Raw genomic sequence first — 26,599 nt, forward strand, 5'->3', positions numbered from 1 at the left:
AGAACTGAATCCCTAGAAAGCATAGATGGACTTTCAGAAAATCTGGCAGATTCCGTCCGTGCTGTAGAGAAATGAGAACAGGCAATCTGCAGTGCCAACTTCCTAGGACAGACTTTGCCTGGCTCAAAAAGAATAACGCAAATAGACTGCACATGCGAAGTGGGTCGAGCATCAGAGCCCGTGACAAATTCTGTATGCTTCTTTTCTACGTGTGGTAGATAATATTCCTTTTATTGGCGCGAGAAAAAAACGCGCCAGTAATTCGTTAATTCTTGTAGCGAGCCAGAGGAGTTTCGTGAGGAAACAGAAGAGAAAGATGCCCATGACCAGGAATCAGATGCGAAGAAGATGAGAGAAAACAGAACAAGGAACACGAGAGAAGACAATTTTCACGAATTCTTTTTTCGCGTACTGTGAATGATTCTGCGACATGACTCAGAAGAAGGAGGGATACGTGCCTGATTATCTCGCACGCGCATTCGTTCTTGAAAATACTGCATTCGCATACGGTGCAGACATTGTCTCTTTACATCTCTGTTGATGCTGAGTGGCTCCCGTAGCTCTCCTCCCTCTACTCCACCTGAACCCTCCTCGGAGAGAAGTAAGCTGGCAGTCTTTACCTAGGTTACATACATCAGTGTCCTTCCAAGAGGGAAGTGCCTTGACCACGTTGACAACACATTCACCGGTGGCTAACTCATTAAGTACCTTAGCGGTTTTGTGTGCGATAAAGTAGGTCGGTACAAGTGCAATTCGTTCGCACACTTCTTCGAATGCGGATCTGTACATTCTTTTCTCCCTACGTGACTCTTTTTTTCCGTACTTACTGGACTTCAGTCTCACTGCTGGGACCTCTTTTTGGCCCGCACCACGACTCCTTATTGTCCACACAGGTTCTTGTCGGTTTGCCTTTCCTCTTTGTTATTCCCCCGTCTGTCACCCTGGCCCAGCGACCGATTTTCATCATTTGCGCTTTCTCTTTCCCTTCGAGCTTCGATTTGTTCTTTAGTCCATTGCACCTCCCTTTGGGTTGTCTGCTATCCGTCTCGTCTTCTGTATTTCTTTTGCTGTGGTGCCGGTCTGTTGTTACCGTATATAGTCTTTTTCCCGCCTTCGGCCCAGCACCGGCTACCTTCCAATTCGATTGGTCAAGCAGCCAACTGGCCATTCTCTGGGTCTTCCAAAATTTCTTCTACTCGCTGGGGCAATCTGCGTTGCTATGCTTGCAGCAGATGGCAAAATCCGAGGGTGCCACCGTTCTGCCACGCGAGAATGAATTATGCTTAAGCTCAGAGAATTACAGCTCTCTGTGGTTGGTATACAGTTACAACATGGAACCGACCGCGAGACACCGTTCTGTGTGTCTCCCTGTAGAGTCCTGAAGGTCCGCCTTTTTCTTCACTACGCGCATTGAGCTCATACCACAGATTGTCGGGTAGCGAGATGGTCCTCCCAGGAGGAGCAGAGATCCCGGTCGGCAGTCGTGGTCACGATGATGGCAAAATATGTGACTTTTGTGTCTAGTTCGCCGCGGTATCGTGAGGAACTGGCTCGCCTATTGTGGTTGGACGTTCGTTTTTTCCCTGACGTCAACCTCACTGCCTTGAAGAAGGCTGTGAACATGACACATCACGTAGGCGCACTGACGAGGCCTGACCTTTTCGTCGACCCGCGTGCGAGCGCGGAAGGACTGGCCTGCTACGAGGGTCAAGCGAGGCAAACAACATTACATCCTCGCTTGGCCCGTGCGAGTGAATTAGTGCCGACGCCGAGAATAGATCTTTTCCGATTTTGCCGTTGCACACACATAATCCCAGCTGACAGCATACTTTTCTGCCTCTTTGTGGACACGGAAGCCCGGCGAACTCGACGCACAGTGATTCTACTATCCAGGCTACGATCCAGCGAAGTATGAAAACCAGTTTTCCATGTTCCATTCCATCCGGCGGGCGCCACATGGCCTGCAGCGTCACCAAGCCGTAAGTGATCCTTTCCAGAACGACATGACACCACCTAAACTACCTCCAGAACTAGTGTTTTGTGAGCAGTGCCAGTTAGTGGAAGCAAACTCGGCCGTTGTGCAGAAACCCGTGTTCCGGCACACACGTAAGGTGGAAACAGGGGGCTCATTGGCAGCCTTCAAGTAGTTACAGTGTTGGAACAGCTCCTGCAGGCGCTCTGCGGAAATTCATTTGCGCATCCTTGTACAACAACGGCACCTAGAGCTCTCAAAACCTACGCACATAAGCTGGAGTAAGAGTGTATTCTTTAAAAATAGGTATTATCGATGGGACTGACGCTGAGAGGCTGGCTAAGCAAGCCTCGACTCGTAAGCGATTTCTCGTGTCCCCTGCACATTCGCCATATTTTATACGCATACCTCATACTAATGGGATGTCGTATGCGCACTCATCAACTCGTGAGAGATGGGGAAGTCGCGCGGTCCTGAAACTCGGCAGGATTGTCGTATGTTTTCTTAGACTCAGAACTACCGGAAGGTGCTACTCACAGGCATCGGCAGGTCAGGCGACTTGCGACCACGGGAATAACATAGCAACCGGCCTAGCGTGTCCCTATTAACGCTGGGGACACGTTGGCACCTCTACTTTTTCAGAGCGTCTACGTATAGCTTGAATTTGCTGACACGCACAAATACTGCAGGACGCCCAACTCGAAGGCTCACACATGTACATCCTGCACCTTGGAACGATTCTTGCCTTTGCAAATTCATCTGCGCTAGCATCGAGAATCAGTCCCTGGACTCTCCAAGCTGGTACTTGATTTTTGCCTGTTAAGCGTCGCTGTCTGCCGAAATTGTCGGGCTTGCCATTCGCTCACATTCTGACAGCTACCCCATTCCTCCCCCTGCGTCCCCCCTCCGCGAGTATGCAGTGCTGTCAAGAAACACCGACAGGCAACGCGTGTCGAGACCCTGTGACGGTCAAATACCTCTTCCGTTTGTCATGTCGACAGCAGCCGCGCCCATTTTCGCAAAGCCTGCGATGGATTAAAAGTAACAAGGCAACTGTGGACAAGGCTTCCCCCTAGAGATTCTTCCTTTCAGCGTTGACACCCCTAAGGGGCTGAGAAGAGCGTGGGTCTTCGTTCCGCGCGTTCTGCTTGGGCCGCACGCCGACCTGCTGTGCCACGCTCGATGCAAGCTGGCCTGCTTTCGCAAGTTCGGAAAACAGGGCAAGCTTGACATTGAAACCACGCCAGCATAGACAAGAAGGAGTTAATGAGAAAGCGACAGCGGCGGTCTCAAGATGACGGAGCTAAAGAAGCAACACGGAACAGTACGGTAGTCGGGAGCGAGCGACCAGCGCCTTGCAACGCATTTGTATCGCCGTTTCCTGATCGAGTTGTTTGTGTTCTAACCCAACTACTTTCATAGAACCCCGCTCCCCTACAAACCAGTACTGACTGGATCCCCCGTTGGCCTGTAAGCGGTCTCACTCGCTGGGTCGGTGCTCCCACAGGCCTTCCTCAAAACACTCTAACTAATTCTCCTGTCTCTTGTCGCCTTCCACACCTTCGCCGTTTGTCCACTGCCCGCCAAGACAAGCTTGCGTTCGGGTCTTCGTCTTCGTGGCGTCCTCTCTTTCTCAGTGTTTTGCTTTTGTCGTTGTTCCTTTCTCTTCCTCTTATTTTCCATCCGCGACGTTTCGTTGTCAGCTGCCTCGGTGTCTCTGCTTGGCCGGGCTTCCCTTGCTAGCGCGACTCGTTGAGGCACAAATTGTTTCGGTGTCCTCCACTACATACGGTGCTCCTTGTACCAACCAATGAAGCTGGACTGCGTGCCGAACCCAAAGTGATTCTACGTAGATGGTGAATGCGTGTGAAACACTATGGACCCCCGGGCACCGTCGAGCCGAGAGGGGTTCCCCCCCCTCGCTTCACTTCCATCGCCGTCTCGCAGTGCTGCTGCTCCGTACTCTTCTTCGGCGTCACACGGTCTCACAGTGGCGCCTAGACCGACACGGGAAAGTGACCGGAGAAATGTGACGCAAAATCAGGGGGGTCGAACACCGTCAGTTCGCACCTTTCCTCCGCCGTCGTCTCATCCGACAGAAACACGATCATCCCAGACGAACTCAATTCTTAGGACATCAACCACGCGGAGAAAAGACCGAGGACGCTGGAAACGCAACAGAAGCTCACCTTCTCGCTTTTCTCATTTCGTAGTCTCGAGCCTCACAGCTGTTGCAGCCTGCATAGTTTTCCTAAAGTTGTTTTACCATGCCTGCGTTGTCGGCACTCGCAGACAGACTGTTTCACCTTCCTCCATTTCCGCTATGCGGCTGCCCACACAAGTTTCTTTTTCCTCTTTTCATTCGCATAATTCGTTTCCTCTTCCGTCAGTCGCTAGTTCTCTCTTGTCGGGGCGGATGCACCGAAGGCTCGCAGAGACACCCAGAAAGGGCTCCCCTCAGAACGAGCCAGAGATCTGTCAGACACAAGACGAATCCGTGGGCGAAAGCAACAGCAGCCAAGAAGGAGAGAGGAGAAGTGAAGACACGTTGACAAGCGAAACAGGAGGAACAGGGAAGGGTGGCACTTCGAGCGCTAGACCTGGAAGAAGCAAACCCGTGCATGAAACAGGAGAAGACGAGGCGCAAGACGAGGACACACTGGAACCGCATCACGGTACGAGGATCAAAAACTGCAAAACGCCTTGCCCTCAGGATCTTTTTGCCGGAGCGGTGCATATCCATTCCATGGTTAGAGCCAGAAACATAGATACTGCTGACGCACGCACGCACTTTTCTCTCTTCCTTGTACTCTATGGATTTTTCATCCCTCTTCTGACATCGTCTTTGTTACTCACCACCTGCAAGTCTTTTCTTCCTTTCATTCATTTGCGCCTTACGACGTGTCTGTATCGACGCCATTTTATGTTGGCCCCGCCATACCTGTAACGGTATGGTGGTCCGTCGACCTCCTATCCGGGATCGCTTCTTGCAGACTACAAAATTCTGTTTTACTTGTCTGTACCGGCGTCCCCTAGTTGGAGCCCGTACACCCCAATGGACTCCCCCTGGGTGCATGCTCATCGTATTCGTTAGTCGGTTAGGTGTCAACGCAACGATCAGGCTAGTCCGTTGCATGATTGTGAGATTTTCTTCTTCGTGTTTGCAGGACAGGACGACGAGGAAGTTCGAATGATGACCGAAGGAGGAATGACGCAGTCTGCGGAACTGGAGAAAAGCGATTACAATAATATCAGTGAAGAAGACATGGATGCCCTCCTCCGTGAGCCAGAGCTTATCCCTACACGTAAGCTGAAAGACACTTCAAGTCACAGTGAACTACGAATGTCCGATACTACAATGGAGAAACAAGATGCTGGAGGTGTCTCAAGCGTTTGTATGTGTTGGTGCACGGTCAAGGTGGGAATGTGCACCGCAGATACTGGATGCTCAAGTTGTGGTGACGGTTAGAACGTCTGTTCACAAAAGGAAAAGAGAACAGAAACGATTGATAGACAACATGCGATGCATTACACAGAGTGAGAGAACCAGCGAAGTTGACATTGCGCTCCGTGAGACAAGGGAATTTCGGACAAAATAAAGGGACGCAAATATGTGGATTGGGCGACTCATTTACACGTGTATACTTGTCGCACCCGTACGTGCTAGAAGGTTCCGGCGTCTGCGTATGTTACTGCCGTCAGGGTGTGTCTTTTGCCTTGATAATCTTTTCGATTATGTTTGCAACCCCGTTTTACTGCATGACACTAACTTTTCTGCAGGCACAGGTCCTCCCATGAAGTGGTGTTCCGATCCGGTTGAATGGCATTGGGGAAGGCCGCGCTGAGTCATGCCCTGACCAGCTACCTAGGCGATTTCCGCCATTTGATGAAGATATCCTTAGCACAACGTTTGTATCATATTTTGCGCGAGTTTGACTACTTTGTTGCCTCTGCTTCATCTCAGCCGACCACCTCGTCGACTTTTATAAGTTTTACTCAAAGCTTTTTCAGCGGTTGTCGAATGATGCATTGAGTCGGTTCTGGAACACAAGAAGGGCAGTTTCGGCGCCGAAAGTGAATACAATGTTACGCAAGCTCGCGGCGGCCGTGTATACCGCTCGCCAGTTCAAAGCGGTGCGAAAAGTACTGCCGCCATGTTCCGCAGCCGGCCTCGAAACGGCAGTCGCAAAGGATGCAGCTGCTCTTGAGGAGTTTGTTCGAGGAACACTTTTGAAGTTCTTTGGAGAAGAAATTAAGTCTTGCGTGGACGCTCTTCAATCAGAGCTTTTTTTCACGGCCTTCGCGGCGTCCAGGGGAGTCCATGGATTGCCTCGACAAATCAACAGATTCAGAGTGACTGATTTCGAAGTAACAAACGCATACCATCAACGATTGATGAATCATGCTTCTGGTAAGGAAGTGTTTGAAACTGCGGTGGTGATCGGACTGGGCCGCCTGGGGTGCCGGGATTCATGGGAAAGGCAGGTTCATGACTATGCGGAGAAAGCCAGCCTCACAGCGTACGGAACGTATTCCTTGGACCCTCACCGTGGATATCGGCTCATTACTCGATCTGACTGTGTTAATATAAGATGTGGAATACGTCGGATCTCAGCTCACAAATATGTCCGACTCTGTCTGTCGCAAGCCACTCCGTATAGGTTTCGGTTGCCGCTCATCAGTATAAGGCAGCTGCCAGCCGTAACGCCCTGACATGCTGTCGTGCCTTTCTGTAGTTTCTCCTGTCGAGAACTCTCACGTTTCCTTTTGCGCACGCTGCTGTGTGGCGTCACGTGCACTTTATCTCTCTCCGTACTAGCTGCTTGATTATCTGTCCTTGTGGTTGTCTGCCACACTCGACTTCGGTGGGTGATGACCGATGACCGGTGGTTCCTTGTACGCTTGCCTGTGTTTTTTGTTGCATTCGAATTGATTACCTGTTGAGCTTCGTATGCCCCACCGTCATTCACTTTTGTGCTCTCTTGCATCAACACAGTCACTCAGTTGTAGCATGTATCCACGTGCCGCCTTACTGGTCGTTATTTGAATTCGCCGGAGCAGGTGCTGTTTGTATGCACCTGTCTCATGCAATTCCTGTGCGAAACTATGCACGTGTGCTGAATCCTATCTACTCCATAGATATCCGTGCATGAACAACTTTGGTGTGCATCCGTCTGCCCCTGGGCACTTCCCATGTACACGCCCCCTTAATGTTCTTCAGACGCTCTTGGCAATTAATAATTCACACATGTCTATGTGAGAATTTTGTGGTTTGAGGATTCCAGCTTGACCAAAGATTTCTACTGGCACTATAGGCTTTTTTTTTGCATTTTCACATTATGTCGGAGTTGTTCCTCACAAGGTGTGAACCTAATTCTGACTCTGCAACTGCGCCACGGTCATTCATCGATATGGGAAGGGACCGTAAGGATGCACTTGCGTTGTCAGGGTTGAAATGTGTATCCAGAAGTGAGCGGTGCGAAAATCGCATCCACATATTGGTGCGCGTGACAAGAAGTGGCCCACGTTGGTGCTGGTCACTCCGCAACATACCAACCTGGTGTATTGATCCCTTTCATGCTCCTTGCATTGAATCAGGAAGCCTACTTGAGGGAAAAACCACAGCGACCGTGGACAGTCGTACGTGGGCGAAAGAGTAGAAGCATAGTTTCTGTGTGGTGAGCTAAAACCGTGTCAGATTCCCGGCTCTACATCGAATGCGCATGCTTGTAATACCAGATATTGGTTGGTGCCATCATCTGGTTCCTTTGGTCTGCATATACATATTTTATCTTTCGTATACGGTTCGTGTATGACTGTCAGAACTCGCTCTGAGACTGTCGGGACGGCGACCCGTCGGTGACTGGGCCGCCCTCCTCAAGCGACGGCCAGACATTAGCCAAGGTAAGCGGTAGATACAGACGCTTACATGTACAGGGAATGGTTAAGACCACATGCGTTGTCAATCGTGAGAGAAATGCGTCATTGCGACCCTGTCCTCATGCGTTTCTCTTGCAGGGCTATCCCCGCACTAAAGTTCTTTTTCTAGCTGCCACTGTTATCGAGCAGCATTATCTGTCGCCGTGAATGGTCGTTTTGTTGTTTTACATCAACTCGCATTGACGACGCTATTTGTTTGCGAGGTTGTAGTCGGTTGTTTAGTTATTACTGTGTTCCATCCACATTTTGTCCTACATTCCTGTGTCTGACTATTTCGATTATGCCTCGGGCATTCGACTGTTGCACTTCTTTGTCTGAGTAGCTGTCCTGCTTAGCTTGACTTGGCTAAAATATGGGGCACAACTCAAAAAGAGAGAGTGCCACGTTACCAGCTTTGAGCCACTCTTGCTCCATCCTTTGGCATTTCACTACTTTTCTCCATGGTGCCTTTTCTGTTCCTCTGCATTGCAGGCCTACCTGAGACGTCTCAACTGAAATTGATTATAGCAGCAGACGCAACGGGTAAGGAGGCTTCAGCTGGAGGAAGAAGTTGATGTAACTTGCTAGATTCGCGAAAATCTATCAGGATACGTGACGAACGACCACTGTGCAGATATAGATATACATATTACATTCCGAAACGAACCCGTTCTTGGCTGTGAGGTGCGGACGCTGTCGTGAGATATTAACAGAGGTGTGCACATGCTGTCTCCACTGATGCATGGACCAGCTGCGGATGTCACGGCAAGCAGGACGATTCGGCATGCGTTTCTGCCATGTTCTCGCTAGACAGTGACACCTCAAGGCAGCGCCGGGTGTTCGCGTGACCGTTCCGATCCGGTAGGGTGTCAGTGAACCTGTTCAGGTGCACCGGAACGTACACGCATGCTGAAGACAATTTTGAAAGATCATGCGACCTCCTCCGCGCGTTGTCGCAGTCTTACCGTACATCCTTCTGAGCCTCAGCGATGCACCAGGATGTACACGGGCCAGAGAGCTGCATGTTTGATTCCATGTGGTATTGTTGGATATGCTGTACTCAGAATCCAAGTTTGCATCGCGGTTTCCTCTAGAGCTTTTCACGATTCTGTCGAAGGGCGGCGGTAGTTCTTCCCCCCCTCAAGAAAGTATCAACAACCCTGTAACGCCCTTATTTTCAGACGTTATCCAAATTTCAGGTCAGTTCCTCACTTTCTGCGTGTTTCACCAAGTTCGACGACTTTCCTGAAATAGGACAACTAAATACCCATCCGTGAGAGACGTTTAATTGAATGACATTGCACTATTAGTATTCACGGATTGCCGCGTACAGTCGCTGTTTCCGACTTCCCAAGGTGCATACGTTTATCCGTTTCAGCGGATACACATCTGAACACTCAAAGACGAATACACCCACTTTCGAATATGGAAGCCTCTCTCTGTATATACATGGTCTGAATATCTATCGGCTCACGAAGGAGGTTACATATTCATTCAAACGTACACACACGATTACACATGTGCATCAACAGGCCGTGCAAGTTTAGGGACGGTTCGTGCATATTTGCGCGTGTAAATAGCTATCGCTGTGGCAACCTGACAGAACGTGTGTCGAACGGTGCCACAACGTTGAACTGTTCCCACGAAAGCAGTTACTTGTAATTCGTAGGTCGCTGCCGTATCCCGAGATTCCATGATGCCCGACGGCTTGTGAATAAGCGGAGAGTATATGCTGGCGCTAGTGTGCAATGGTATCAGGCGCAAACGAGTGTAACGCTACTGGGCGGCCGTGCAGGAAGCGGTAGTGACTGTCAGGATAACTCAACTCACTGAAACCTGTATTTTGAAGGAAGTGTGCGATTCACTGCTGTTAGGTTAGGGAGATACACGTTTCATTCACCTATTGATTGTGACTATGTTACTCTGTGGGTTTGATGTCGCTTCTGTATCAGATCTCTCCCCCGACTTCTTGAACTCATTCCTCACACATGTACTCAACCGGAGGAGTCGGGCGATTAGGCACGCTCGTCGCTACATGCGATTGAAAAGCAATTACAAGGCGATGAATTGGCTTCTTTGCTCGATGACTACCGGGATTCAGCTTTTGTCAGAATCATTAATTGTTCGCTCGCTTGATGTAGCGGACTCCTCGAAGCGGCTACGGGCGGAAAAGCGGATGCGGAAAGTACTGAACAATTCGTGGCTAATTTTCGGTGTAAATCCTCACGACATAAGACGATTGGAAGAGATTCTTGCGACACACGCCTCTGAGAAGACGTTAGACCTCAGGCAACAGCTTGCAGCAGAAGGTGGTGCTGCTGGAGATGTACGAGATGTGCTCGCCTACATGGTGCAAGGTGAGCGAAAGCATGTCACTATCACGCTCAGAAATACCGAAGCGGAAAGGGGATGTCTTCCATTTGTCGGAATTAAAGTGAGGCCGGAGTGAACACAAGCAAGAGCACAGCCATTTGCGATTTTGATTCGTTTTTTCACTCCGCGTATCAGAAGAAGTCCACAAAATTGCGAACTTGTGCTGGGATTTACTGAAGGAGATACCAAAAACGGAGATCGTTCCTTATCGGTATGTTTTTCTCTCGCCTCCACAACAAATATGAGTCTTGTGCTCTGGGCATGGAGTTATGACAAGCGATTAGTGCAACCGCATTTCCTTTCGGCAAGGAGGTAATGGTTCGCGCTTGTCATGCATAGCTGAGGCCGTATGGATGCAGTCCATTGCTGACTCATGGGACGGAAGTCGTGCTGTAAATGAGTTGCTGAACGGCGATTTGAGCTTGCGTGGAAGCATACCATGAAAACGGGAGAGTGTTGAGACGTGCAGTTGCACTGCGGCCAGAGGGGCTCCACGCACCTTTTCTCCGTTTTCTGCCTCATTGCCTTTGCGTCAGATGCTATCGAAGCGGTGAGAAAGTTGGACCTTCTCGGCTTGCTGCAGGACGCGTCGCACGCGGAGAACATCCTGGAGGGGAGTAAGTCCGTTGTGTAATTGTCGATTGCAACTCACTAATGCGTGAGAATCTGGAAACCGTGGCGTGATAGTGAGAGATGTGGAAACGTACAAACGGCAGCAACTCCGTAGAGCTATGAAGAAATAAGGGACACTCTGTGGGCGGGCGACATTCAGAGCCTGTATGAGGCATGTGTAGAATTTGACCAGGACCAATTGGAACTCGCGGGCAGGCGGCGGTGACAGGGAAGGCGAGGCGCCGGAGGGCGGCGTCTGGAGATGAAACTGCTGGACTACACAGAGTTCGAACGGGAGTGTAACAGCGGTGCCACGAGACTGGAGCGGCGGACAGCAACCTGCCGAAGAGCCAGGACGGCACGTAGGTGCTCGGTGAGGCGGCCGCAGGACTTGAACGGATGTCGCGACGAGACAGCAGACCCAGTCATGCAAGGGAACGAAGACGGACACAGTATCGAAGCACAAGCAAACGCCTTGAAAAAAGCAGGGCCGGACACGCAAATGGTGACGGGCGCGCTGAAGAGTGCCATGCACGTTTCGAGGCTCAAGGAAAAACTCGGAATGTCATGACGGCGATTGTTCGCACTGCAGGGCGGCTGCTCACCGCGTTCGAAGCTTCAACCCGTGGGCCAACTCGAGGGATGCCGAATATGCAAAGATTGATGTCAAGTATTCGTGCATCACCCTCCTCTGTTGTTTGCAGCGTCCCGCGCAAGCACTGGAACCAGTGCTCTGTTGACTGTTTTACGTGACTACGAACAAGGTACGTGAGTGTCGGTCTCCTGGACCATGTCTTGGATCGGTTTGCGCCTTCTGTCAGCAGCAACCAGTTGAGCAGGCTGTGGTGTTTAGGATTTTCTGTCGTCTTTTGACTTAACCCCCTTATGCGACTCTCTGTAGCAAATTCACTGAAAGCACAACCATGTGTACAAACAGTACATTAGCGGGGGGAAGTGCGGCGGCATGAATAGAGCCCAGGGGAGAAGCATAGAAGAAAACGCAGTCACACACAGAAGCTTGAAATTGCGAGTTGGCAGTATTAATTGTGCACGACGGGACCACAAGCTCGGCTGGGGACATCGCTATCTGCAGCCACTGTTGCTCTCATCTCGTTTTATTTTGTGTCCTCGAATTCGTCGGTGTTCCTGCTTGCCTTCTCAGTTGAGGGTCGCCATGATTCAGTCTCGTGTGTCAGTTCGTCTTGGACATTACCGAGGTTCTGTCCCGTCTTTCGCATACAGAGTGCCCTTTGGATTGTTGTTCACATGTATCTTTTCCTGTACTCTCGTTCCAGTTTCCTGCATTCGCACCTCTAAACTGGTGGTGATCCAGGTTGCATGTCGTGATTACGTATTTCCCAGATGGACGGGAAGACAGCAAGGACACATCAGAGGTACCGGGCCAGGGGAGCACCGCCGAGCAAAGCGAGAAGGCACTTACGCCCCCAGAAGGAAGTACGCTGATCCAAATGCTCAAACGAAGACGACCTGTACGAGAAGCTCGTGAAGAAGAGGTCGAAGACGGTGATTCGGTCGGAACGCACGATGGTAGGCGCGGTGGACACGCTGCATTGCTTGGTTAGTTTAATATACGGTTTGACTCGTTTGTGTTTATATCTGTCAAGTGACTGGAAGTCTCGTTCATCTCTAGGAAACTCCTTGCCATCAAAGGAGTTATTGCCTGATTCTGTTCTGCTCGAGCACTGCCTCTCGTGTTGCTGTACTTATGTAGCTTACTAACATCCGACGGTCAGCGTAGGGGTGCGTTCCTTTTTCACTGGGGTGTTGGAACTTCTTCGCTTCGGTTGCTTCGCAGACGAATCCGGTAGCTCCTTCGTTTTTCCTTCCGGTCACAAACACGAACTTCATTCTGCCATACCAAAGAGAGGTCGAAACTACAACCACATCAAGTCGACGAACGACCAATATTACAGTGTTGCGATCAGAATGTTAGAAAGAAGCAGGAACTACACACGACACACCGTAGCTTCCTAGATCTGTGACGCGCTGTCCGGAAACGGCAACGGACATGGCGTCGCGTCTCAAACGTGCACGAGGGTCTGGGACGACGGCTGGCGAGCGCGACCAGCGCGGAGCGCCGTGCTTCAGGGGCTGAAGTCGATGCGACGATGGACAGTGTTGACCTGCAGATCGTGTGGGCACATCTACGTCAGCAGACAATGGGTGGTGACAAGAGGCCATGGAGAAGGAGTGGCGAGCGGGACGCAGAGCAAGCGTGGGATCTCGTACAGTCCTGTTGGTGTGTTTGTGCGTTGGATAAATTTGCTGTGCTTCGCCACATTGACGTTTCCGTCGCCATCGCCTGCTTATCTCAGGGGGCCCTTCAACTGGTGGGCGTAGTGTTCCAGAGACTCTCAGCAGATGAGGATACGCAAGCACAAGAAGGTACCCATGGGCCAGCTGACATTACAGGTCGCAACACCCAGATTAATCTCTTCTGTTCGACAGCGGCAGTTGAGATGATGCGGGAAGGTCAGGCAACGGGTACACGGGCGTGGCAGGATATGGCGGCGATTCCCGGAACGAAGAAGGATCCCAGTCACAACCATCAGGCGTCTCTGGCATGTCGATTTGTTGTCTCGTTTCAGGTTTGGACAAGCAGCTTGGCGAGGAACCACGCAAAAAAGCTCGAATAGATACGGCCGTAGTGAGCGAAAAGAAAGACACCGGCACACCGGCCAGTCACACCGAAAGCGCCGCCGCAATGGACTTACTCGAGGCGGAAGCGAACCTGGAGGATGATGATGGATACATAGAGTTTCCAGGAGACTGGATGCCTGTGTCGGCGGATTCTGCCGACGAAGACACTGCTGAACCACTTGGTGAGTTGCAGCCGGCAGATGTGAGACGACAAATTGAACAGGCATCAGTGACACATGCATCGGACGGTCAGACTCTATTTCGGAAAAGACTGGCATATGCGGGTGATTTTTGCTCGTGGCTGACATACGTTTGAAATGCGTATCATGCGTGGTTCAGTTCCAGTTACTGTCCCTTTTCTGTGGAGCGCTCTCTGTTTTTCTCACTGTCTGGCTACCAAGTTTAACAATGGATGCCTTGGACTCTTCGAGTTCGATTAGCTGTACCCGCGAGGAAGCCGTCGCTTCAACTAAAGATGTGGCTCGACAGAATTCATCACTGCCTGCAGCGCCTTTTGAAATATGGTGTAGTCTACCACATACACACGCCACCGTAGTCAGCCATGTACAACAGTGTGTCCGTCTACATCCGGATGTCCCTGGCACTCGAAATGTGGGATTGTTCATCGAAGCATCATCGCTTGTATGCATTCGGTACGGTACCCTCGTAACAGGGGCCCATATTGATTGCCTCGTAGTCACCATTCTTCAATCATCCGTCACTGTCTTCCAATACTGCAGCCTATTATTGCGTTTATGGTGGTGTGCACCTGCGACCTCCCATTCCCTAAGTGTGTGATTTCAGTAGGCTACGAAATTATGGGTAATGAACATCTTTCTTTGTCGCGTGCGGCTTTTTTTTCATGAGAAGTGGACAGTACTGGTTGGACCAGCCGTTTACATGTTGAATGTTCCAGCGTTTTCCTGGATACGTCTGTCTGAGCGTGTGTCTAGTGTAGCTTGCTGCTACAGATTTACGCACGCTCGGTATATACGAGTGAAGATCTAACTACCACTGTGACGGTCGTGCTGAAAACGCCCTGTGTGGCCTGCATCATGAATATAATTATTTTTATTTGTGTGGGGGTTTGCATGTGATACTGTTCGAGACTACATCCCTCGATGTGGGCCTCCGAATTCGGGCACTCTTCTTTTGTATGTAACACTGTATTTAGCGATGCCATACAACGAAGGAGTCCGCGGGCTTATCCGCGATATCTCGACCCATGCGTTTCCGCAAGTCTATTCTGCTTTGCATCACCACATTCATGTGCAAAAAGAAACAACAGCCATCTACACTGCCTTTCAGTGTCAGGCATCTCCGTCTCGGCTTCTGTAAATGCATCGACCAAAACTTGATTTTCCCTGTGTAGACGTCATTCACATTGTTTTGATGTGTGAATTCGTCAGCATTGCTCTGGTTCACTCAACGTACTCGAGAATACGGATAATGATCGGTTTGACAGACTTGAGGAAGATATGGGGAAGCAAAATATCACCCCTCATTTCACCAGCGCCCCTCCATTCTCCTTGTGTCCCGCTTTGCATCCGAGAATTCTTCTTTCCAAGTTTTTTGTGATGAAAGCTGTGTGTCCAGGTTCGATATGTTCTTTCGACCATCCTTCCGTGTTGCCCTAACGGTCCCTCGGCTGGGCCGAGTGCTTGCCATCCCGATCAGAGTTTTATTGTTCCTGTTTGTCCGTGAGTGTCTTTCATTCCGTCCCGCCATCCTATCTCATATTTGTCCAGGGTTGGCAGCGTCCCAGACAACCGTGACGCTTCCTGGTTCTCCCGTGCCCGATGGCGCTAACCTCTTCGATGAGCTCTTCGGGATGTTTGAAGCCCAAGGCTATGCAGGTGAGTCAGACGCAAAATGATGCTTCCGTGGCCGAATCTGGTGCATGCGCTGCCACACTCACTGCTGTTGACTTGTGTCCATGGTTTTCATATTCGAAATTGTGACGAATGGTACACGTCTTGTTCCCAGTCTCCATTCCATCAGCTGTCCCAATGCCGGGCTCTTCTCTGTTATTCAGTATCCATCGATATCGATGTGCCGCTCCTCTGTGTGTTATCTGGGCCTTACTTCGTTCCTGCGCACACATCTGGCGTCGTCGACTCTGTATGTGTTCTACAGTAGCTTGCATCACAGTACTGCTGACTTGTGTGACCGTCTTTTTGACATTTCTCGCTTTCGCGTTGATCGTCACTTGCTATCACCAATGCTCTCGTGTTCAGCAAAAGTATGATTGTTTGTTCTAAGTCACACGACTTGAGCTGTACGCCTCCTCTGCAAGTGTGGCCATTCTGTGTTGAAGTGCATATGTGCGTGCACTTACCTGTTCGGTGGGTTTTTGATGAATCGCTTGCTCTCTGCCCTCCGTTGCGTTTCAATTGTGTTTATAGAAGGAGTTGCAGAGCACGCGGAAACAAGCTTACAAGAAGCGGCACAAGTTCACGAGCAGACTCTAGTCGGAACCGACGACGGTAAGCCAGGCACACATAGTGCAGAGTTCGTCATTTACTTCCGTGCCACCATAGTCTGCGCAAGCATTTTCCTCAGCGGCCGACTTCACGTTCCAACTTCCGTGGAGTCTGACAGTCATTGTCAGAATCTTGCATACTTCGACATCTGTTGAATCTGTTGAATTCTTGAGTTTTCGTCGTTCGCCGCTGCTCCCAGTCCCATCCCCTCTGCCCGTTCCCGGACAAAGGCGTCCTGAGATTCGGTACAGTAGCCGGCAGGCGATGAGCTGATGATGGCAGGCGACCAGTACATGGGACGAGCCCCACCCGACGCAGAGCATCGCAGCTTCCACAAACAGAATCAGAAGCAACACATCCCGTAGATCATTCATAGAGCCATGGAAGCCTGGAGTCAGCTGAAACGAACAGGAGATGTCTGCAATTTATTATCGTACATCGTGGTTCGGGGTCACGGGACGAGTGCAAAGTCCGCTGAATGCATCACGCTTAACACCGTTAACACTTCCGGGTTACAGAAGTTGTTGATGAGAGACTACGTTAGGCTACAAGATGGCAGCAGCCGCTGAAGTGCGTAGCGAGCGCCTCGCAGATGATCGGTGAGGAAGGGAAGAGACGTCAAAGTGTTCCTGAAGGTTTTGTCTCACGTCTTCAAGTTGTATCTCGCTCTTGCCACCTGCCGCCTCCGGTGTTTCAGATGGCACGCCTGCTGATGTGGCAGATGATATGGAGAGTTCCATCACAAGTGATACTGAACATGTACAAGCAGCAAGGATGTCCACGTCACCTGGAAGCCCAAGATCCCAGTTGACGAGTCCGTCTCTCCCAAGCGACACTGGAGGCGGCGGACTGGACGCAGAACGTGAAGACGGACGCCTCCCGGAAGGATATGTTGATGACAACGAGGATGCAGCGTCGTTGCTGATGCATCACACGGGAGTCCTTGGGTCGGGCACTGCAGATCCGGCTTCGCAGTCGACAAGCCAGCAAGATTCCGCACCATGCAAATCAGTTCAACTAGATAAAGAGGAGAAAGAAGATGTGAAGGAGACAAGCGTAAGCCCCAGTGGCGGTGAACGTGACACAGCAATGCACGTCGACGAGCATGATGGTGACGCAGCGAGTGCCGAAGAACATTTCGACATTTCAGAGGACTTGATTCTTGAGGCATTGCTGGCTATGGACGAAGACGGCGCTGGTGCATACGATGGTGAGTTCTCAGCGACAGATGAGCATGTGTCACGCACAACAAATATGTTTATGTAAGACAGACTTCTGATGGATACGCACTGCTTTCTGAATGTCACCCGTGCATAATTAATTTCGTCGCATGCGTTTGCTAGTTTCATTGGCGAGTCGTGCCTGCTTCATATCCTTTTCATGTGAAAATGAATGTCGGTGTTGTTTGAACTTTCATCGGGTGCATCAAGGTCCAAGGACAGAGTCCGCCTACTTGTTCAAAACGTTACACCATTCATCTTCTCCGTGGGACTTCTAGCCATCTGGGCCCATCAAAATCTGCACCGTGGAGGAGCTCGGCGTGTACCCCAGTGCGGTATTTTACGCACGTACTTTTATTTCCGTCGGAGCTGTGCATCAGAGCGTCATCGAGAATCTCCAAGTGATACAACACCCATGTCATAGGGGCTTATATGCGTTGTCCTCCTGTTACCGTTGAGCCTGTCAATCCGCCACTTTCCTGTACAGTTTTGCAGCCATGTCTGTGTGTTTGCTTGGCGGGGCGCTCCCACAATCTCCCGCCAGGTAAATGTGTTGGACGCCGACATGCTAGGGAACTATGTTTACTCTACATTGTGGTCTGGGTGTGTTTTTCTCGAGAAAAACTGTTACGAGGTGGACTGCAGATGCAGATGACGAAGCTCCATCTTCAAATCAATACCGTTGTGTCTGTTTCCTCTTAACGTTCCTGCTACCCATTTGCGCGCGGAGGGCTAGGTGATGTTCCAGCGGCGGTGGCGATTCGATTTACATGATGCTCAATCACTCGAATGAAACGAGAATCTGCCTATCTCCGAGCTTATGTGCACGTGATTCTGACACTATCGAAGAATCTATTTGTTGTCGAAATCCTCGGTGCATCCACTGACATGAGTATTCCAACAACCCTTGTGTATTCAACTATATTGACAGGTTCATGCCTTCGGGCGCTTTTGTGTCCATCCCTGTGCGTATGCGTCATCGCGCATGCGTAGATGCCCTTGATCCTATCCGTTCTTTAGGTCTACCTATCCTTGATCTTACCCAGTTCTCGAGCACGCGTGGCGCATGCTATATTATTTCTATCCCCCACATTTCCTCCTTTATTTCTTCCACCATCATATAGAGAAATAGTGCTTGCATGTATGTAGGTACGTAAGCTTGTTTTCATTTGGTACTTGTGTTTCTGTGGTTCTACGATCAGGCATCTGAGATCGCGTCTCATGTATGTGTTCCACTCAGCTTTTCCTAGTCGCGGACTCACCAATACATACGTCTGTCGGTTGTCTGCTGAGTTAGACAGCAACCCATGAGAGGAAGCTCCGTCATTTTCCAGCTTCTTCACACGCACCTCACTGTGTGCTTCTCAAATGTTTTCGGTACTTGTGGTTCCGTTGCTTTTTGTGGAGTTGCATATCCACGTTCGCACCTTTTGATCGACCTCCTTGCGTGTCTGCGTGGCCGGTCCGGCCGGCTTGTGTTGTTCGTATGCTCATTGCTTACCGACTGAACGCGTATTTCAAAGATGTAACTTTGTTAGTTTGTGTTACTTTTTCGACTACATTGTGATTGCCACCTGTGTTTATCTCCAGCAGGGGCATCGGATGATGCCGAACTTTCAATCGAAGGCTGGTTTCCAGAGGAGATTTTGTCGATGCTCGACGATCACGAAAATGAAGGTCAGAGAGATTGCCGAAAAACTAGCTGTGATAGATGAATTCGAGTGAAACTCAAAACATGACGGATACGCTGCGTGCATGATTGTGACTGCGTTTCTAGTTGTCCACAGGTGCACCGCGTGTTGCTGATCACGATGCCTCGATTCAGCCTGCTGTCAGCCTTTTGTCTAGAACTCTGTAGCTACACAGTTCAGTGTTTGTTGCCATCAATCGTCCCTCTATGTCGTGGCTCGTCACTGCGTAATTTCGTTCTCGTCGTTTCCTTGTTAATCTCCTGGAGCGTTTGTCCCGTCTCTGCTTGTTGTGGATTTTCTGTTTTCTACGTGTTTGGTATCAGTTTGGCCTTCATCTGCCATCATCGGTGTTCTCGTGGTGAGTGGATGTTGGCAGTTACATCTCGCTCCCGCGCACCCCTCTTTCGGTATTGTTAGCTCCTCCGCATGCTTCCCCCTTCGACACTCTGATCATTCGGCGAACGTATCCCTTCCTTGGTGTTTCGGACTTTTCTCCTGCCCACCTCGCTAGTTTGTATCCCTACTGTTTCCTGGATAAAACTGCAGGTGGTGATGAAGATCCTGAAAGCGAGAATGCATGAGGATGAGGCCAGAAGGAGCGAAGCACCATGCGGCAGATTTTGGGTGAACCTGTGTGGGCCCACACGTCCCGTGAAGCTTGAACTGCGCGCCTACTGACTCTAAGGCTTTCTTCACTCCGCAACACTATGAACTGATCCGTCTCGGTTGGTTGTTGTTAGAGAGTCTGGGATGGAAGGGACACGGTCAAGGTGTGAGATGGAATTAGGAAGAAGACAGGGAAAGCGTAGAGACCGGAGCCTCACGTCTGTAGTATAGACCACCGTGATTGTCAGGTTCCTGGATGTTCCGTTCTTCGGCGCAGCCCCATGGGGGTCTTGAGTGTCTCGTTGCCTTTAGTCGGTCTGGTTCATCCTTCAGTTAGCTCTCGCTTTATTCCTCGTCGCTGGTCGTTTCACAAGCAGACTCGAGACGCTCGACGCCCTGCTAGCACTGCCGTTAACACGGCATCATTCTGATTGCCTTCTCGTTGCAAGAGATAAAACCATCTAATTATGCGTGTATATATCTCTTTATATGGAGAGGCAGGTAAACGCGTTTCGCTGCGAGCCACATGAGTCACCTAGCGCATTGAGCTGTGTCCACAACCAATTCAGATAACTCTTCTGTTGTGCCGAGGGAATGTCTGAAAACAACAACAGCAAAGATGCTGGCAACAATATGAAGAATCTGTGAGTTGTGACGGTCGTACATGGCAGCCCATGTATCACAGGGCGGACGAATCTCCACTGGGATAGATTCGAAGTCAGAGGTAGTCTGCTAACGTATCCGGATTTTCAGTCTGCGATTACTCTGTTTCATTACCACAAATAACACGTTGATCACGTCACGCCAGTACACTGGCGACGACACTGCTGCTCGGCCTCTGCGCGAACGCTGAAGAAGTGGCTTATAGGCGAGCGACTCAGTGAGTCATCTACGCTAACGCTGTTCTTCGGTGAATGCCAGTGATGTTTCCCGATGACGTGAATTTATCTATTGCCCTTTTTGCCTCTGTACACGTCATCAGGGTTGATGTTGCCCAGTACAGGTTCTCTGCGAATGGGTGAGCCACAAGAATGCCGACGTAGAGTGAGGTGAATATTTGTTGTATGATCTGGAGAGCTGTGACTTCAGAATGCCGTGTCTCGTCAACTGTGTGACAGGCAGTCTTGTTTTTCACAGTCGTGGCTCACATTCGGTGCCTCTAAAAGTGGTGGCGACGCAACCTCTGGTTCTGGACAGATTACATGTTTCGGCCGGTCTAGTTGTTGGCGACAAGTAGCACTCTGGCATCCCTCGAATGTCTAGCAAAGCTGAGATGCATAGTAGAGCCGCTCACCGCAGGTGCTGTTGGCGAACTTGTAGAAAGCCGGTACGTAGAACCCTCAGAGCGTTTGTACCTCCGCAGGTTTTATGGTGAGTTCGTTTTCAATATACTTCGCCCTTGAAGAGATACCTGCTGAGAGAGTGGCTCAGCCCGAGTATTCCGCTGAACACTTTCACGTTTCCGCGGCACACTTGTCGGGGTTTATGAAGGAAACAGCAAAATAACGGAGTATCATCTGCATAGCCTTTTGTTCGGTGCAATTGGGAATGTACCCAACGCAGACACTCGCCAAGTGTGTTATGTGCGGCTTTCGCAACTCCGAGTGGGCAGGCATACGCTACGGAGTGAGATTAAAAAAAACACAGGTCGACGCTCGAAACCAGAACGCGCACGCATATTGATATTACATCAAGAAAGCTGTGGACACTTTGGCCCCGTCGGCTCTTTCTGCCTTCAGGTGTAACTTCGGGGTTGCTCAAACATAAGAATTTCACTTAGCTCCAGAATCGAAGGGTCCTCCGAGTACATAGTTCCGCTAACTGGTTGCCCATTTCTGTCAAACTGTCTAATGTCGTGCCATATATTGTCCCTGCAGCCCCTACGTCAACATTCGGTGATGTCGACCGACAAGCATGCTTCATTCGTGTCACGCTTGGTTCTGTGTAAGACAAAACTATCTTGTTCTTGTCATGGTTTCGTCAGCGTCGCTGAGAAATAGGCATCGATATGTCGTCTTTCGAGTTTGAGTGAGGCAGTGAAAAGGCCCCACTTGACAGAAGGTAACCACTTACCCCTTCGGAGCACAAGCTGAGGTAATAGCGAGACACTAATAGAGATTCGTTTAGTGGCTCCTCACCATTATGCAACATGGCACCGACCGCCAGATACTGATGAATGGCCAGAATTGCAGCCGAACAACACTGATTGTATCCTTGTTTATCTCAGAGCTGAGCAGCAGACATGGATGCGTGGATGGGTGGTGTGGTGCTCCCTTGGACTACGCAACGCGGCGGTCGCGTGGCAAATATTGCCTACTTGTAGACTGACGAGAAATGTGTGAACAATTAGCTGCTATGGGTAGCACTGCTCCACAGAGTATGCGAGGTGGATTATCACGCTGCTGCAACGCGGAGACGGAGGAAATTCTTGCGTCTACCAAATCAGACTCTGCTGTCACTTCATACAGTCGAGCTCTTCCAGCTAACGAAAGCGTCGCGGTGTCTCCGACCGTACATGTGATCTAGAGTCGTTTTTATAACTTCTCTGGGAAGATTTTCGCCGGCAACAATCATTACCGCGAGGGAGCTGCGGGGTAGCGAGACCCGCCTGCATTGGGTTCGCCATGCGCACCTAACTAGACAGTGACCGCCCCGTGCAGTAGCGTGGGGCAGCCGTTGCGAAGACTAGCAGCTGAGGCATGTGCCCTGTCTCCGACTATGCACCGAAAGTTCGTGCTTTCGTTGAGTTCGCTGTAAAAAATCATTACATTAGCAGCCCTTCCGATGTTCACAGTCGCAACATGTTTCTGCGTAGTCGACTAAGTCTCTAGCAGCCGAATCGCTGTTTTCCTGTGTTGAGTCTTTCATTGCCTTCGCGCCGTATCTGTGTCGTCGTTGCACTGCGTATTCCCTCCCTTGCGACACTATTCTATTCCGATCTCCCCCCTCTTCCCCATTCGATTGTCACTAGCTCGCGTGCTTCCACGCTCCACTTGCGGCATGCCGTCTCTTTCCATTTCAAACTTTTCTACGTGTCCCGGGATTTCTTCTGCGACACAACTCAGGACAAATACACACTTATTCTCCTTCCCGAGGTACGCTCTGAGGGTTGTTCAATCAATCAGTGGAGTTGGGCTGTGTGGCAACAGCAATTTGCCGTTCTTCGCTCCGTGGCGAACGCCTGGTGTAATTGAGTGGGTCCTGTCCCAATTTAGAACCAAAGTGAGTCCCCTCCATTCTCTTCTCGTTCCCGACGACCTCGCGACGTTGTCGCCCCGCACGCTCGCACTGACCTGCACAGTCGCTCAGTGTCCCTCAGAAGTCCGGTTGGAAGAGATGCAATAGGCGTGATGGAGACGCAGTGGATCCACACGCTTGCAGCTGCCTCAGCCTCCCCTCCTTCGTCCTCTCTTCTACGGCAGACTGGTCCGACTCAGACGAGTCTAAGGCGTAAAACATCGACCACACGCAGGCGGGAACGAACACGCTGGAGAGACCGCGGAAACACACCTGTCCATCGTTTGTATCCTTTTCTTATCAGCCTTACAGCACTTGCGGCCGCTCTTGTGTTTCTGAAGCACTTCTACACTACTTGCGTCATCGGGTCAAGAGCGCCTCTTCGCTCATCCACTCTCACTACCTTCACATTTCCTCCTTCATTCCCCTCTTCACCATCCATTCCGTCTTCACCTTTGCCTCTGCAGCTCTCTTCTGGATCTGCGTCGACGGGACCACTGCACCGCAGGCTCGCAGAGACTCCCTGGCGCGACACGCAACATGGAGCGCCTACGATATGTCAGACCGACGATGACAGGGGCGGAGAAAACAGCAGCGATCGACAGGGGCACAGTGAGAGTGCAGAAACTCAGACAAGGGGGCAGGGAGGAGGAACTGGAGAAGAAGGTTCTTCGAACTCGAGGCGCCGAAGACGCCGCCCTGTGCACGAAGCAGGAGAAGACGAGAGGAAGGATGGGGACACGATTGGAACGACCCATGGTGAGAAGGGCAGTATGAATTGCTTTCCGCCTGGTAACATGCTGAAACAGCGTGCGCCGAGTTCGAGTGTAGAATCAGTGGCACATCCGCCCACAGACACGCACCGGTTTCTCAGCTACGGCTTCCTCCATGTAGTGCTTGTCTCTCTGCATGGTATCGGCTCTATGATCTGTAGCTCGTCACATAGCCGCTCGGTTGAGGAAGGGCTTTCCTGTCTGCCGTGCACCGTATGTTCTCATTCTCGTTCGAGGTTTGTTTGCTTTTGTCTGCAAATCGCTTGCGTCAGCGAGTCGTCGTGCCGTGCATTCTTGTTGACGTCTCCGTCCTCCTTGCTGCGTGTGTCCCTCGTGTACGGATTAGTCGTCTACGTGTTTCTCTCGATTGCCCGAGATTGAGGTCCATACCAATCAGCTACCTTCTTCATGTTTCCGCTTCAGTGAATCCGCATTCCTCTTCTTCATTTGCTCAGTGGACGGGCAAGCTGGAAGTTGTGCCTTGCTGTTGCAGGAGATGCATCACCCACGGAAAGTGAGCTTGCTCCCAGTTCGAAACGCAAGAGACACACATTTCAGGACGAAGAGGTCGAAGACGAGATTGACACAGACCCGCTTCTAGGAGAGGAAGCAGCGATTCTGTCGTTCGAGAGTGAAAATTTGGGTTTGGCGGCTCCCGAAAGGAACCCGTGTAACGGGCTAAGCGAACTGGAGCTGGAGTCTCTCCTTTTCCAACAGCATCTTATACCTAAACGTAAGACAACAGACGATGAATCCTTCTATGAAGTAGAACATTCAAAAGACACATTAGATTCGCGACGCCGGGGGCCGAGACAGTTGGCACGAGTGTGTTCACGCATTCCTGTACCACACAACGGGCGGAAAGACCTTTACGGTGCGGCGGTGACTATAGTACCACATTATGCAAGACAAAACGGAAAGAAGGGAGTCTTTACAAGAACGAAAGCAATGCCAAACACTATAGAGAGATCCAGCAAGAGGTGGCTGTGTGTCCCGGTAAACAGATTGACATAGATTTAGCCAGAAGAGGGAGTCATGTGAAACAGAACTGTGTTGTTTACGAGTACATCTATATGAGAATATACACAGACGGCCAGACGGAACGCTGTGTTGTGAGTTCAAACTGATGTGTCGACCTGGTCGTGTAGTTACAAACGACTTCGATCATTGACGTGTTTCCCAACGTCCGACTAACTGACTCCTATCCGCACCCATCGCAACACCAGTCACTAAGAATTGCCGGTGTTTTCATTTATCGTGTCTTTCTCTTCGGTTGTTTCCCATGATCATATCTGAAACATTCACGAGTACCCCGCCATTTGCTGTGACATTTTCGTAACAAATGGATTTCCTGTGTGGCCTTCATCTATATAGCTGCCACGATAGCAACAATTTTGGGGATACCTCTGCTGGAATAAGCTCGCATGATGCCGCTTTCCCCCTACTGGAGCATGTGTTTATGTTGGGTCTCAGACGGAGAAATTCTCGCCTTTTTCTCATTCAGCACGAAACTATACCGCAGTCTGAAGTCGGACATAAGAAGGAGAATACGTATTGCAGTCGGACCTAAAGGGAAGACGGGCAGCGTTGGCACGCTGTTACGCAAGCTCGCGGTAGCTATATTTCTATCTCGCCAATTTGAGTGGATACAAAGCTCCCTACCACCCCATATCAGGCATTATGTCGAAACGAAAGACCAAAAAGCCCACGCTGCGCTGAAGCAGACTATTCGAGAGGTTCTTTTTGATTTGCTTGGGAACACGAGAGAAGACTGCCTACACGCGGTTCAAGTGGAGCTTCTTCGCACAGCACTGGCGGCGTCGCGTGGAGCTTATGTGGAGGATACACACTGGCACAGGGACATCACTTTGCGTGATCTTGACGAAGACGATTACACCGAGATGTTGAAGACGCACGCTAATGGTGAGGCAACGCTGTCGGAAGCGCTTAGAAGAAGCGCACGCGCGTGGACACAGGAGAAATTTATCGGAAATGAGGCAGTCCCCCACCGTGAGAATATAGTCAACCATATGACGTGGAAAAGGGAACGGCTGGGAGCTTATGAGCCCTTGCAGAAAAGAACATGTGCTGGTTATATTTGTGTGAAATCAGAGGAATGCTTGGTACTGTCCTCGACCATGGTGCACGCGGATGTCAGACTTGGAACGTCACCGAATGTGGCTTTAGCAGTCGGCGGGAATGCTTCTATCTATGGCATACACCACCTTTATTGGCCCAAGTGTAGATGTTTCCACGTTTTTGTACGTCCAGTTGACAAGCAAACAGACCAGAGACTCATTCGTGTGTCCATCTATTCGTCTGACAAAGCCCCTTCATCTTCAGTTATACCTATCAGTCTCGTGTTATAGCTAGCCTTCTTGGCATAACTCCTGTCTGAGGGTGGCCGTACAGTCGAGCACCTCCGTTCCAGGTGCGTACGCTAATGTGTACAGTCGCGTGAACGTTAATTCCCCCAGCTGCGTGTAGGCTGCTGTCCACTGCAATGTTTTCTACCACTTGGTCCGTATTCTGGCTGCAGCTTGACGGTTGCACGTTTTCCAGGTTGCGTAAATGTATTTCGCACTGTGCTCATTAATACAACTCGACAACCGACACCACCATCAAAAATGGTCAGTGTCGTTCCCCTCAGCCTTCACTCTGGTTTGCATTTGCGATTCATGTGCATCTCTGGCCACATGTGTTCACGTTTGTCAATCCTTGTGCATACTTCTCTTACGCAGTTCATTGTGAAAACTGTGCATAGACCAACATGCATTTGTCGCAAATATGCATGCACAAAAGAGCGTCTCTAAGCAATAAAATCTGCAACCATTCTTTGAACTCTTCGCTGCTTCGTTTAGCTCGTGAGAAACTCTCTCCACTGAAAGAGATCTGTATAACCATATATCTCTGTTCAACAGTCGTGTACTTTAAACCGCGCATCTGGCTACAAATGCACAGCTGAACGTGTTCGCACATCTTGTCGGTGTCATAACGTTAAAGGCGTGAACAAGCTCGTATCCACCGAACGGTTGTGACGACCTATTTGTAC

General features: G+C 50.4%; 2 protein-coding genes across 2 annotated transcripts; both read left to right on the forward strand.

The window, feature by feature from the left end:
• Positions 1–3,037: 3,037 nt before the first annotated feature.
• TGME49_306230 (hypothetical protein) lies at positions 3,038–20,767 on the forward strand. The gene is made up of 16 exons (XM_018782472.1): positions 3,038–4,647; positions 5,140–5,277; positions 5,937–6,383; positions 7,796–7,876; positions 8,384–8,434; positions 8,956–9,090; positions 9,844–10,248; positions 10,801–10,881; positions 11,581–11,640; positions 12,239–12,424; positions 13,486–13,719; positions 15,286–15,393; positions 15,943–16,023; positions 16,718–17,230; positions 18,831–18,917; positions 19,478–20,767. The coding sequence occupies exons 1-16, from the start codon at positions 3,849–3,851 to the stop codon at positions 19,510–19,512; spliced, it is 3,441 nt and encodes a 1,146-aa protein (XP_018636162.1). The 5' UTR covers positions 3,038–3,848; the 3' UTR covers positions 19,513–20,767.
• A 2,120-nt stretch (positions 20,768–22,887) lies between these two features.
• On the forward strand, positions 22,888–25,916 carry TGME49_306235 (hypothetical protein; the record flags this gene model as incomplete). The annotated part of the gene is made up of 3 exons (XM_018782473.1): positions 22,888–23,533; positions 24,041–24,280; positions 25,021–25,916. The coding sequence occupies 3 exons, from the start codon at positions 22,888–22,890 to the stop codon at positions 25,914–25,916; spliced, it is 1,782 nt and encodes a 593-aa protein (XP_018636163.1).
• Between the last annotated feature and the right edge of the window lie 683 nt (positions 25,917–26,599).

Source organism: Toxoplasma gondii, chromosome IX (genome assembly GCF_000006565.2).
Source record: "Toxoplasma gondii ME49 chromosome IX, whole genome shotgun sequence".
Classification (NCBI taxonomy): domain Eukaryota; phylum Apicomplexa; class Conoidasida; order Eucoccidiorida; family Sarcocystidae; genus Toxoplasma; species Toxoplasma gondii.

What these genes read in the sequence shown, in the direction of transcription:
- TGME49_306230 (XM_018782472.1), top strand. Translation starts at nt 3,849, where the DNA reads ATGGACCCCCGGGCACCGTCGAGCCGAGAGGGGTTCCCCCCCCTCGCT. An exon ending in GCCAGAGCTTATCCCTACAC is followed by an intron (nt 5,278 to 5,936) that starts GTAAGCTGAAAG and finishes GCTTCATCTCAG; the next exon opens with CCGACCACCTCGTCGACTTT. An exon ending in TTTACGTGACTACGAACAAG is followed by an intron (nt 11,641 to 12,238) that starts GTACGTGAGTGT and finishes CGTATTTCCCAG; the next exon opens with ATGGACGGGAAGACAGCAAG.